Source organism: Cavia porcellus, unplaced genomic scaffold, assembly GCF_034190915.1.
Source record: "Cavia porcellus strain 051 isolate PalLab524CR breed Dunkin Hartley unplaced genomic scaffold, mCavPor4.1 scaffold_12, whole genome shotgun sequence".
Classification (NCBI taxonomy): Eukaryota; Metazoa; Chordata; class Mammalia; order Rodentia; family Caviidae; genus Cavia; species Cavia porcellus.
The window spans coordinates 47,623,976-47,637,223 of record NW_026947495.1 but is presented as its reverse complement, the minus strand read 5'-3'; the positions used below and the strand labels follow the sequence as shown (position 1 = coordinate 47,637,223).

At 38.3% G+C, this 13,248-nt stretch overlaps 1 protein-coding gene across 12 annotated transcripts in view; it reads right to left on the bottom strand.

The window, feature by feature from the left end:
• Pkp4 (plakophilin 4) overlaps window positions 1-13,248 on the bottom strand; it is a 221,759-nt gene that overhangs the window by 28,095 nt on the left and 180,416 nt on the right. For all 12 annotated transcript variants that reach the window (XM_005007677.3, XM_013142390.2, XM_063259128.1 and 9 more), the window contains 2 exons: window positions 8,934-9,066; window positions 7,102-7,315 (listed from right to left, as the gene is read on the bottom strand). In XM_005007677.3, the coding sequence (XP_005007734.2) occupies window positions 7,102-7,315; window positions 8,934-9,066 (347 nt within the window). The remainder of the gene's footprint in view (window positions 1-7,101; window positions 7,316-8,933; window positions 9,067-13,248) is intronic.

The window sequence follows — 13,248 nt, the reverse complement described above, 5'->3', positions numbered from 1 at the left end:
GCAGTGCTATTAACAGTGTCTGCTGTTTGTGGCTTCAGGCTAATAGCTCAAGCTTTCCACCGAAACTGTGATCCACACATTATAAACTGAAATGGAAATGGAACAATGGGAAAGCAGTTATTATAAGAGATGGACAAAAGTACTGTCTTCAATTATAGAACAATGCTTCTATGGATAAATTCTGAGGAAAATAAATTGTGGCATAGGAGGTTCCTAAAGTTTGCCAGCAGCTGTCCAAGTTGCTGAACTTGCAGGGCCGTTCCTGGCCTATGGGCAGCAGGCATGTCTTCCTCCTTTCTGGCCTGCTAGACCTGCTGGCTGCATAATGCCCAGCTGGCCTCTCTGGCTTCCTGGGCAGCGTGCAGTGCTTTTGACCCAGCAGCAGGTATGGCAGGACCTTCCCTGCTCACTTAGTGCTCCCCGGGATTTCCATAGAACTAACTCACCCAGGCCCAGTTGCGTGGTGAGAGGGAGTCACTGTCCTGGGTTGCAGCAGCAGCAGTGAGAGAGTGCTGGGGTGATCTGAGGAAAGGTGCTTCCTAGGAAGGAGCTATGGGAACTGAGATAGGGGCTGGAGCAGCAGCCGCACATGGTAGGGATCCCATCTACACAAGCAATTTGAAGGGGTTTGCTCCTGCTGTTCAAATTGCTTCCCAGATGAAGAACATGGATGATGGATATTCTCAGTGTCATTAGAGCACACAAGCACTAGCCTGTGGTTCTGAAATTTTGCTAGCACAAAGGTAGATCATAGAATCTTTGAAAAAAAATCTATCAATTTTAGAGACCCATTTTCAGAATCACATTTGCATCTCAACACACTGTCTTTTATTCTAGGTAGTTTAATCACTTCTTGGGTATGATGTGAGGATTAATGATAATGTAGTTTACAGTCCTATATTCCCTGGAAACACATTTCTATAGATAATAAATAAGCTTACAATTCAGAAATGCTGGCTGAGAATTACCATAATGCACATAAAGGATGGTTCCTTCTGTTACAGGAATTAGTACAAGGGAACAGGTTAACAAAAAGAAATCAGTGAATTGCTCTGAGGAGGTGGTGGCAGTGCAGGCAGTGGGTCCGCCACCCTTGTTCCATGGGTTTAGTGTCCTACAAAAAATCAGGCCATTTATACTATCAGACAGATTCAAGAGATGGAGGAGAGGGAGAGGAAGAGGATGTAAAAAGACTGAAGATGTGTGTATACATATACCAACCCCTCACAATGTAATTATTATGCACTGCAAATATGCACTAATAAAATTACCAAACAATAGCAAAGATTTATCCAGAAAGTGACTGAATTCATGTATTCCACAGCTGACTTTTGTGACCCTTATTCATCTTAATTTTCAGCCTAGCTGTCTGCTTTCAGCAGGAGCTCAGAGACAAAAGTCCCTTAAGTCATCAGATAGATTCAAAAAGTGCAAAGCACTTGAGGGACCTGGCCTGGGGTTTCTTGAACATGTTCAGTTCAGATTTTCTTCATGTTCCCCCAGCTTCCAAGCATTCACTGGTTGTCTGGTCTACTCGGAGAGTATGGCATTCACAGCTTTCTTTTTGGCTGGGAAATTCCAGTCTGACTGATGATCTACTAAGTTCTTTCCGTAAACTGAGAGTCTCCCTTCATCGTGACTTGATTTTGTTCAACATTTAGAAACCTATGCTCAAAAATCATACTCCTTTCATACTCAGACTAAACATCTTAGAATATAAGACTAAAACCACATTTCAGTAAATTGTCTTATGATTATGTCTTACACTAGTTTGATATGACTGTACTAGTAGTGAAGGCTATGAATATTTCTCTATAATGCTGAGTACAACTCAGAATTATGGATATTATAAAGTATTTTATTTTCCATTTTTGGTGGTGATTTCAAAGAACCAGGACAGTAACACTTTAAAATAGGCACTTAGAGCTTAGATTTGCTACTGCTCAGTGGCCCAGACAGGGAAGGGGGGAACCTAAACGTGCATGTTAGAAGGCCACTGTTATGGTTTATGTCAGATGGCCCCCCTCAAATCTCATGCAATCATGTACTGTAGCTGAATCTAGCATTCGTGATTGGTTCATTGTCTGGCCCTGGGATTGGTGATGTGAGTGCTACATCTGCCCAGAGGTAGAACCAGCAAAGAGGCATGTCTTTCTCTCTTTTGTTTTTGCTGCTTTGCTGTTCTCGGTGACTATGAACTGGCTGTTTCACTACTGCCATCTTGCTTTCGAGCCAACTAAATATGGACTCAAACTGCCAAGACTGTAAGAAATAAACTTTTCCTTGCTTCACTTTGGGCATCATGTCATTATGTCTCAACAACGAGAAAAAAGTAACTAAGTCACCCAGAGATTCATCCACTTAGGGTGTCTGGACCTCAGTTTTTCATCTGTAATATGGTGGAGGTGAGTGTGAATTGGAAGTTCATTAGGGCCCTTTCCAGTTCAAACTTCTCTATGAATTAAGAGTTAGTCCACTTAAACTATTTTTGGGTTATTACCAATCAAACTTTAGAGTATTAATCATTTTATTTCTCATAACTAATTTTTATGGTTTGAAATGTTCAGGAGATGGAGGGGGACAGGGAGAAGAAAAAAGGGAGGAATGGAGGGAAAGAGATCAAAAGGGAGAGAGAAAGGGAAGAAAGGAGGGGAAGGAGGAAGATGGGGAGGAAGAAGAAAAAGAGGGAGGGAGCTACAAAGAGAGGGAGAAGGAGGGAGGAGGGATAAATGTGATTCTGTTACCATTTTATAAAAGTGAGCCTAGTGATTCTGGCTGGGAAATGGGGGGAGATGCTGTTAGATTTCTGAAAAGAACCCATGTAACTCTCAACAGCTCTAGTGGTTTACAAAAGCAAGATAGAAAGTAATAAGCCATCAAGTCTTCTGTAGACCAGAGCAGAAATGACTGATAAAGCTTGTTAGTTAGGCCAATGGGACATTTTAGTAAACTATTTCACCTATAACAGCAAATAAATGCTCAAAAGGCTGAACTTTATGTCCTCAAAACAACTCTTCTTTATACTACATAAGTCCAAATCTTGCCAGAAAATACATGTCCGCTATACCTTTGCCTGGTTCGACTTATCCTTAATGTACAGCTATCATTTTCATATTAATCACCTAATTAGAAACAGATCAGGAAAGACATCTACCCAATTTCATTAAATTCTGCACAGTCTCTAAATTCTATTGTGGACATCCATAAATTTCTAAATAAACAATGTAGAAATATTTTCCATAGCCATATGGATGAATAATCACTTGCTAAGTTGGAAGGATATGAATATAGGAGTTCTGTGAACAGAGTCCTTTTGGTATTTAACACCAATGTTAACACTAGTGTTAGGAAGGAATAAAAGTGTAGAAGTTGTGAGCCATTAAACAGCAGCCTCCAAATTCTGTGTGGGAATCTCTCATTTCTCTAGTTTTAAAAGATAATACTTTCAGGGTGTTCAATAACAGGAAACTCATTATTTTCTAGCTTAGAAATATTTAGTAATTTTGAGAAAGTGAGTTCAACATATCTTTTCTAGTGACAAGATGTTTCCATTTCCATTCCATACTTTGCAGCCTAGCAAGCAAACTGGGGAATAATTATATTTTAGGCAGCTTTCAACTTTAAACAAAATAGCAGCAAAAAGCCCCTTGAGCATAATATACCCAAAGCACCATCATGTTTCAGAAACTTCTAAAATAAAAGCTCATTAGTTTCAATATGGAAAATGTTCAAAACAATAAAGAAAACACAAGAACCATGCTAATATATTAGAGAACTGTTTTAATTAACAATGATAGTCATACTGTCTTGGGAACGTACACCTGGTAAAAAGCATTTTTTCCCTTTCAAAATAAAGATGTGGCCAAAAATACAAGGCCTCAGGCAATTACTGTATTTAAAACAAAGGCAAAACATCTTTTTAAAAATTTCTTCACTGAAGTACAGTTAAAATTTTCGAAGTGAAATGAAGATAAGTAAAAGACAACTTTGGATTAACAACTGTATTGAATTACTCAATATTAAGAATAACAGAACACCCAATTTTAAGGGCACACACAGATCTTCAAAATAGAAACCATCCTGATTACAATGATTCAGTGTATTTAAGCATTTCATGAACTGTAGTTGATACACTTTTCTCTGAAGAACTTCACATCTGGAAAGGACAAGTATTGGGCAAGGCTGGGCATGGTCATGCTATTTTAAGGTCAGAACTGGCAGGATATTGACATTTGGAAGGATAATGTTCTATTTTCTAAGGGGTTCTATAAGCCATAGGAAGCTGACAGGGACTTCTGGGTGATCTGGTCACACAGGATGGTGCCGGCCAAGTTTGAGGCAGACGTGCTTTACTGAGGAAGACTCGGGCTAGGGAGGGGTCTGGGTGGCTTGAATAAGGCCTGAACCAGACTTCTTGGAAAGTCATTCACTAAAAACATGAGTTCCCACGTGATTGTCCTTCTTGCCTGCTCAAATCATAACAAATGTCCTAGTACTTTCTGGAGAACCCTACTGCTCAGCCTTATCCTCACAAACTAATGAATTCACTGTTCAGAGGGTCCAAATATGTGCTCCGTGCTGAGTGGAGTCTGTGGAGGGGATTGAGGCATTAGAAGGTTTACTGGACAAAATGAAATTTGTAGTTTCCATAAACCTTCTGTTTCTACATTTTAAAGATAGCTTTCTTTTGTCTATTCTGTAAGTACACTTTAAAAAATGCTCCTTAAAGCTACCAGTGAATATTTCCCCAACAGAAATATCAGAGGTCGCTTGTAGTTTGACCCTGGAAGTGATATCATCTGCTGGTGGACTAGATCTTTTTGAATTGGAAATATTCATATATTCTCTCTTCAAGACCATGTAAGACATCTTGTGTCCTCAGTAACCAGTAATATGCTCACTGGGTGATGAAATATAGAGGGAAGCATTTAAGTCAGCACTTGAATCCAGGTTGTGCTCCCAGTAAATTAGTATAACTGCAGAGCCCTTCCTAGTTTAGTCTAGCTTTATTCAAATTAATCTGATTTCTATTCAAATAAAAAAAAAGTCTTCAAACTTTTGTCACGTATATATCTTCCTGTTTATCCTTAAATTTTAAAAATTTCTTTAGGTCATTTGAGGAGAGGCAATGTAACAGTTTTTAGAAAAGAAAAAAAAAAATTCCAACAAAAATCCAGAAAAACCTTACATCTATTGTAAGAAATAATGACAGAAGAAAGGAAAAAAGTGCTGCACCTTAGGCATATAAAGACCAAGCCATCAAATACCTGGCTAGTTAATCAAGAGATGCTTTTTGTTGGAGTTTTTCTTTTCTAGAAACTGTTGTTACATTGCCTCTCCATTACAACTCTTGATGTCATAATGGAAGCCACTGGGGAATGGGATTACTTTACAAAAAAATGCTGTTAAAAGTTGAAGTTAAATATCTCAAGCAAAAAAAAAAAAAAAAAAACAGTATAGCAAATATGAAACAAATGTCCAGGTACCAGCCATATTAGCTTTGCCAAAATTAACATTTTGTCTTGTTTCAGATTTCTCTAAAGGAACAGAGCTAGAATATAAGATCCAGATCCATTTTTGTTTCCCCCCACAGAGATAACCAATTTCCTGGACCTATTTTATCATTCTAATTATAAATTTTAACTTTACTGATGTATGTACATCCAAAAATGATTTATCATATTTATATACATACTTAAAAACTTTACAAAAATTGTACCACGCTGGTTACTATTCTGCAAATGTTTCTCAAGATTTATCTGTGCTGCTCAAGATAGCTCTGATGTGCTTATTTCACCTTTGCACACGGTTTAACTCTGTGCAATTTATTTAACCATTCTCCTGCCAGTGGATACTCAGTATTTTCCCCAAGGTCTCTATTATAAACCAGGTTGCCGATGACTTATTTTCCTGTAGAATTATTACTCCATCTCAATCCCAAGCACTCTGGAACAGTTGTTCCCACAGCAATGTCCACCTTCCCAAGACAAAGCATCACTGGTCCTCCCTCTCGCTGTCTCTCCACACCCTACCCCCATGCCCAGATCATGGGCTATGTCTCTAACTGTGGTCCCTCAATCTCCATCCCTCCTTGTAATACTTCTAGCTGGTACCATTAGACCAGTGACTTCACAGACCTCTGAGACACTAGGCTTATACCCTTCAGGCCAATCCTCTATTCTGCAGCCTATTGGCAGAATGCATGGCCGTGCCATCCCCTGCTGTCCTTATCACATGTGGGGCACAATTAAGAGCCTTTGCAGGAAAGTTTTCAAAGTAGGCCTGCATCTCGTAGTTTTGTTTCACTTCAGTAAGTCTGATAACACAGCAGTCTCCTCTTGCTGGTAGGAGGAGCTAAATCCCATGTGGTTTGGAACTTCTGCCGTGGCTGCAAATATTGTTTCTGTTTATCCAGTGAGTATCTCCTCTTTCCTTTTTTGGGTCAACTTAGGTTTCATATCAACCAGAGAACTTTCTTGCCCATCCTACGGGCTCCCAACACTACCTTTACCAGGTCACAGTGCTTGTCACACTTCCCTGACATCCACAGAACACTCTGTGCTCCTCCCAGGCGGAGTGCTACTTGAGGTTAGGTTTAGCTCACCTTTAAAGCTCTGGGACCTAGAGAATAACAGTGAACTCAGACAGGCACTCAGACAGTAGCTGAATTGAAGTGGAAGGTGGCCAATCCATTATGTTTTACTTTCATAATAAAGGGGAGCCAGTCTATTTAAAACAAGTAGATTTACTATGACATACAAAATAAAAATTGATGTATTCAGCCCTCCATGAAGAGGACATCTGTTAGCTGATACACATGCATTAATAAGTACAATAACTAATTCCACAGAGAGGACTCTGTAACACTGCAAATGCCTTCGGAATCATTACATTATACGCAGCCTCCTCAAAGTTGTGGGCTTTCTTATTATTTCTCTCTCTCTCTCAGTTCTTTCACTCTTTCAATATTCTCTCTCCCTCTCCTCCCATCTATTAGCTAGTCCTAGAGCCTCTCAGCCCTTTTGCAATGTCACAATACAAAAACATAGTCTCAATTATTTTCAACATTTCCTCTGGGATAGAATCACATGTCACACCTACCTGTAACAAGCTCCCTTACTTCTGCATCAATAGACTTCCTCAAGAGTCGCAACAAGGCAGGTATCCCTCCAACATTCTTCATTGCTATTTTATTTTCATCTGTAGATTTGCCAAAAACAAGGTTTCGAAGGGCACCACAAGCATTCTTCTGAACTTCCAAAACTCTGTGGTCCAAAAGATCAACCAGATGCTTGATGCCCCCAAGCCTATATACCTAGAATGAAAAAGGAGAGGCACCAGGCCTAAGTGACATGTGGTCTGCAATCAAACAAAAGTCTTTACAGGTATGGAGAATCCTGTAAAGTGGGCATCTCCAGATCACTTCAGAGGGTTACCTTTTATTCTAAATCTTTTATTAATTCTAAGGATGCTTTCCAAAATGATACTGTTTTCCTGAGTTCATGGCTTAAAAAGAGATGGGAGACCTAGCTAAGTTAAATGTTCATATGAACACAGCATAAAGTCCTTTGTCAGGTCTCTGAACAAGTACCGGGAATTATACCCTCACTTCAGGAGTACAATGAGCAAGTTCCTGAGCACAACACAGCTGTATGCAGGGCCAGAGATAACATCAAGAAGTGTTCTAGGTTTTCTAGGTTACTTTCCCTGTATTTTCTTCAGTTGAAGTGGAGTTCAATAGGATAGTAGCTCAATGTTTCTACGTTTTATTCTCTACACTCTCCTTTAGGTCTATAGTTGATACGTCGTTCTGAAAATTAAACTGACAAAAAATACTTCTATGACATTTTGTGTCTCTGTATGTGAAAGGCATAAAATATTAAACCAATAGCTTGCTCTGTTTTTGTAAGTACAAAGACACTTTAAAATCTGAAATGAAATATTCATATATTGTTAGCATTAGTAACAGTTATAAATATTCTGTAACTTTAGTTGTCAGTGATCTTGACCAGAATCTCATGAAATATATTAGCTCATGAATTCACTAAATATTATAATTTTTACCTAGTAGATTTACAAAAGCAAGCTAATGAAGTAGACACATGATGTGACAAGACCAAAGGTCTTGGAAATACAGTGCTACCTCCATCAGGAACTTCATTCTTTCCACAACTCTGGCTATCAACTGAGCTGAGAAGTGAATTGAATTCAACGCTTAGGTTCAGTGTTGACCAGAGGAGAAATTTGATTTGGTTCTTGTCTGCTTCAGGTAGCTATCAGAACCTTTGCAAGAAGTAAGTTTGTCAACTGAGGTACCACTGTATAATCATTTTTATCTTTTCTGAGACAGATGGAGAAGTAGTTCAGTGTGCTTGCACAGCACACGCAAGGTTCTTATTTAAACACCTTGCGCCAATAAAACAAAACTCCTAATTTTTCCTGAGACATTGTTTTCCTTTCTTCTTCTTTTTTTTTTTGTACCAGAAATTGAACTCAGGACCTTGTGCTTGTCAGGCACGCGACTGAACTATACTGACGGCCACCTGAGAGACACTGCAATGCATAGTTAAGAAGTAAGAGTATCTAGAGTCAAAATATCCCTTCAGAAAGGAATCTAATAATTTCTTTCTTTGTTTTCTTCCTTCTCCTTCTGCTTCCTTTTCCTCTTGTTGCGGTACTGGGGCTCTAACCCAAGGCCTTGTGCATGCCAAATGCACATTCTATTGCTGAGCTAGTCACTGGCAATTTTTTTTTTTTTTTTTTTTTTTTTTGTCTTTTTCATTTTTATCGGTACCAGGGATCGAACTCACGACCGCCTGCTTGCAAGGCAGGTGCTTATGCCGCTGAGCTAAATCCCCAGCCCCTCACTGGCAATTTTCTAAGCATGTGGCTGCTAAAGAAAAGGACATCCATCCCAGGCTCTGACTCTGTACCTCCATTTTCACTTTGTTGTCACCGAAGCACAGGTGCTGCAGGTAGGCTGCTGCATTTGCCTGGACGGAGGGGAACTGGTGCTGCAGCATGTGAATGACTTCAGGCAACTCAGGATCACGCCAGGCAAATTCCCTACATGACAAAGACATGGTTCAGAAAGGAAAGAAGGCCCATGTGGTTACAATGTACAGAAGAAACATTTGTTGTAGGGGAAAAAACCCAGCTGAGACAAAAATTGAAAGTTACAAAAATTCGAAAAAATGTGTATGTGTGTGTGTGTGTGTGTGTGTAAATAATCTATTGCCCTGATGAACATATGTAGAGGCCCAAAAGCTTCTGATCTCAAAGCAGTCATGACATACAGATGCACAGAAAGCAGTTCAGGGAAACAAAGGAAATTCTTTACATGGGTAACTTTTGTTTCCTAGTGCTCCTCCTCCTGATACTAATTTTATGCCTTTCTACCTATGTAGGAACTCTGCAGGTGCAAGGCACAAGTAAATAAGTCACTTCTGCTAGTGAGATGTCACTCAGAAGACAGGAAGGCCTCACGGGAAAGGACAGAGTTGGTGTCAGCCTACAAAGCACAGATACTGAGGCCATGGTGATTCTTAGGAAACTTAACTAAAAAACATTATAATTGCCATTAGTATCTATTCTTTCAGGTACTACTATAGGCTTTAGGTAATACATATAAAATATACATACTTTTTTCACTTATTCTTATAGAAATCACAGAGATATGAGGCAGAAAGACTAAGGAAACAGTTACAAAGCTCAGCAGTAGTTGGACACAGGCAGTCTCCCTTCAGAGTCTGTGCCCTTAATGTTGTACTATTGTTTGTACGATGCGTACACAATCATAGTACATACAGATTCTTTCCATACATTGCTTTTCTGCAGGCAGTGTCACACTGTCAGTTTTCTGATGCCACATGAGTGGCCTACTGTTATGGTTATATAATGTGAAGACCATCTTTTTCAAAAATGGTTCACAGAACAACAAACATGTAAGCTCTCACTCAGGGATGATGTTACCTGTTAACCAAAAATGAATTAACACTGAAAAATATAGAAAAATTACCTTTAAGATTAACAACAAAGTGATACTTTTATTGCTCAGTTCTTAAAGCTCACATGGTTTGGGGAGGCTTTAGGTATCATTACATACCTGCACACATGCATACACACCAACCGTACAAACACATATCTAGTGAATCCTTACTACCTCTACAGGTGCCATATTGGTGTTGGAGATACAAGTATTGAATGAGACATAGTTTTATGTATGGAGCCTTTAATGCGAAAGTAAAAAGTTTATTCTGAATTCCAACAACAGGAGTTACCATTTATCAGATATTGTGTCAAGAGCTTGAGATTCACAATCTTTTTTTGCCTTTACTGTTACCCCATGAGGTGTTATTAAAACTGATTAGATACAAATAAGGTACGTGGGCTAGTAATTCAGCAGTGGAGGTTTGCAAAGTAAGTGGTCATTCTGTGTCCCATAAAAGGGACAGAAAACTAAAGGAGTTTTTGAAGTAGCAGAAAGACAGAATGTGACATGAGCACATGAACACCGGTGATTAAGTACCGAATATATTAGAATCAGAAACAATTTGGGATAAGAAGACTTGGAATTGTCCATATAGCAGCCTAAAACAAAGACAGCCATCTTTGGTTTCTCTCTTCCTTTTATACCACCGTCTACTCCATCAGTAGGCTCTGTTGACTATCTACAAAATATTTAATCTACACCAAATCAGCCCATTCTTTCCAGTTTGCCTCGACTACTCTAATAGTTTCCTGTTTTCTTTGCTTCAAGTATCACCCCTTTCCCCAAACATTCTTTGCACAGTAGCCAGCTGATCTAAAAATTGAAATTAGGGGGAAGATGGAGATGTTTGGCTGGGAAATAAGCCAGATATTAAGGACAGAGCAAATGTCAAGACAGGAAGGATAACAGAAAAGAAAAATCACAAAATCTGGAGTCAGATTGCCTGGTATAAATCTTGGGCTATTTGTTTACTATGTTACTTTTGAAAACCAGTTAATTATTTGGAGTTTCAATTTCTACATCTGGAAAATAGGAACAAAACTGTTATTTCTACCTTTTTTACAAGTTAACTCTGATGATGAATAGTAAAATACTTCTTAAACTTTGAATAATGAAGTAATAAGAACTAAGGAGTAATAAAACCCAAAATGTGTAAATTTTGTTGTAAAAAGGAGAGGGAAAGAAAGTGCTCTAAGGGATACAACTGCAAGTGTGTTTAGGGCTGTTAAATAGCTGACCATATTAATGTTTTTGGTTGGATCATTGAACACAACTGTTTGCAGTCTCTCTGTTTGAATGTTCACTTTGTATGCTTTGATACTGTGACTTGAGCAACTATCTGTAAGATGATAATGTGTAATCTATTAACTGGTGATTTCTTATTTTTTTTTTTTTTATAGTTCTGTATTACTTGTACCCTTACACCACTTTGTTTTGTTTTGGTTTTTCTCTTTTTTCCTCTTAAATAAAACAAAACAAAACAAAAACTTTGAATAATGATATAAGTGTTTAAGGTTTGACATTCTTGAAAAATGAAAGAACTTTCATAAATAGGTACAATCGCTGTAGTGTTATTCTTTTATGAATTGACACTAGGTTAACTATTTCTAATAAAAATCAGTATAATGTTTATTGTGTAAAACTATGCTGAAATTAACAGGGTGCAAGGAGTGTGACTTAATCTTCCCTTGATAACTCACAATTGTTACTAATACACACTTTTATTCTCTTTAAATGGTACAGTGAGAGTCAAGATTCCTTGACACCCATGGGCACTATCAGGGCCAAACAACATAAAGGGGTGCTGTCAGCTGGGCCATTAGGCTTGTTCAGCATCAACCACCACTTTAAGTTCAGAAGTAATTCACCCTGGAAAGATTGTTATCAGCTTGTACACTGGTTGGATGGCAACAGTGCCTTCAAGAATCTATTTCACTAAAACCTAAGCCTAGAGTGCTGGCTTGAGCCATCACAAAGTAAAAAGTATTAAATTTTGCTCCCCTGTAAGTGACTGTAAAACTGAGCTGAAGGTCGGGGAAACTGTTTTTAGATTCTGAACAACAGACAACACAAAAATGAAATCCTTGAAAGGAAGGAAATACCCAAGGGAAGCCATACCTGCTTTTACCTAAGGGCACTTTATACACAGTGATGCAGAAGGCTGAGTTCAAGTAATACATGACAGACGTGGCAAGCCAAAAGGGAGCTATTGGGATCTGGTGGTGCCAAAATTAGAATGTGCAGGGGTGAATCTACGAGTCTGTGTAGTGATTATCCACAAGTCCTTAGGTGAGCACTGGCTTTTAAACATGCAAGGTCCCATGTACAGGTTTACTGGAGTGGCTGCTTCACGGCTGAAAACTTGAACATACACAGTGGGTGATGATGGCTGAGTATCTCAGGAATTTGGGTAAAACTACAGCAGGGCCATGTTTGAGGAGTGAGGACCAAGCTGTAGAATAAAGGCTATGTTCTAAGGCTAACATGGTCTGAATGAGACCTAACAAAGAACGAAATTATTATTATAGGCTCAAATAGATCTGCTGGTAGCTTAGTCATCTGCAACAACAACCAAAAAGCCCTCAGCATTCTACCAGGAGACAACATAATCCAGATTTCCTATATGATGGCATATAATCCAAATGCTGGGAGTAAAATAGGAAGAATTTTCAATGGTTACTATCAATGTTGTCAACGATTTAAAAAAATGTATATCATCAGCTCTGAGTAGATAAATCTCATTGGACATGAAAACAATCAAAAGAATCAGCTTGACTTAAAAAAAACAATGAAAACCATTGGTATGAATAATCAATACAGGTTAATAATAAAAAACAATAAAAAGTACCAAATTCAAGTATTTGAAAACAGATTCAATGAATAAGCTTAAGATAGATTAAAGGCTGCAGAAGAAAATAGACTAAATTTAAACATATCCACAAAAAAATTAGGTAGAAGAATACAAAGAAATAGAATTTTCCCGAAAAGACCAATGCTTCAGTAATTTTGAAACATAGAAAAATGATGCAGATCTTTGATTTCCTATCAGAAACAATTGAGTCTAGATACAATGAGTAATATCTTTTAATGCACTGAAGGAAAAAAATCCACAATTGTAAATCCCGAATTTTGTACATCATGAAGAGAATTTTAATTAGTAAAATATGTGGGTGTCTCCAAAAGACTTTCATTTTAACTCCTCAATTTATAAAGACGAATGATGATTTCACATGAACACCATCAAGTGGGCACTGCTC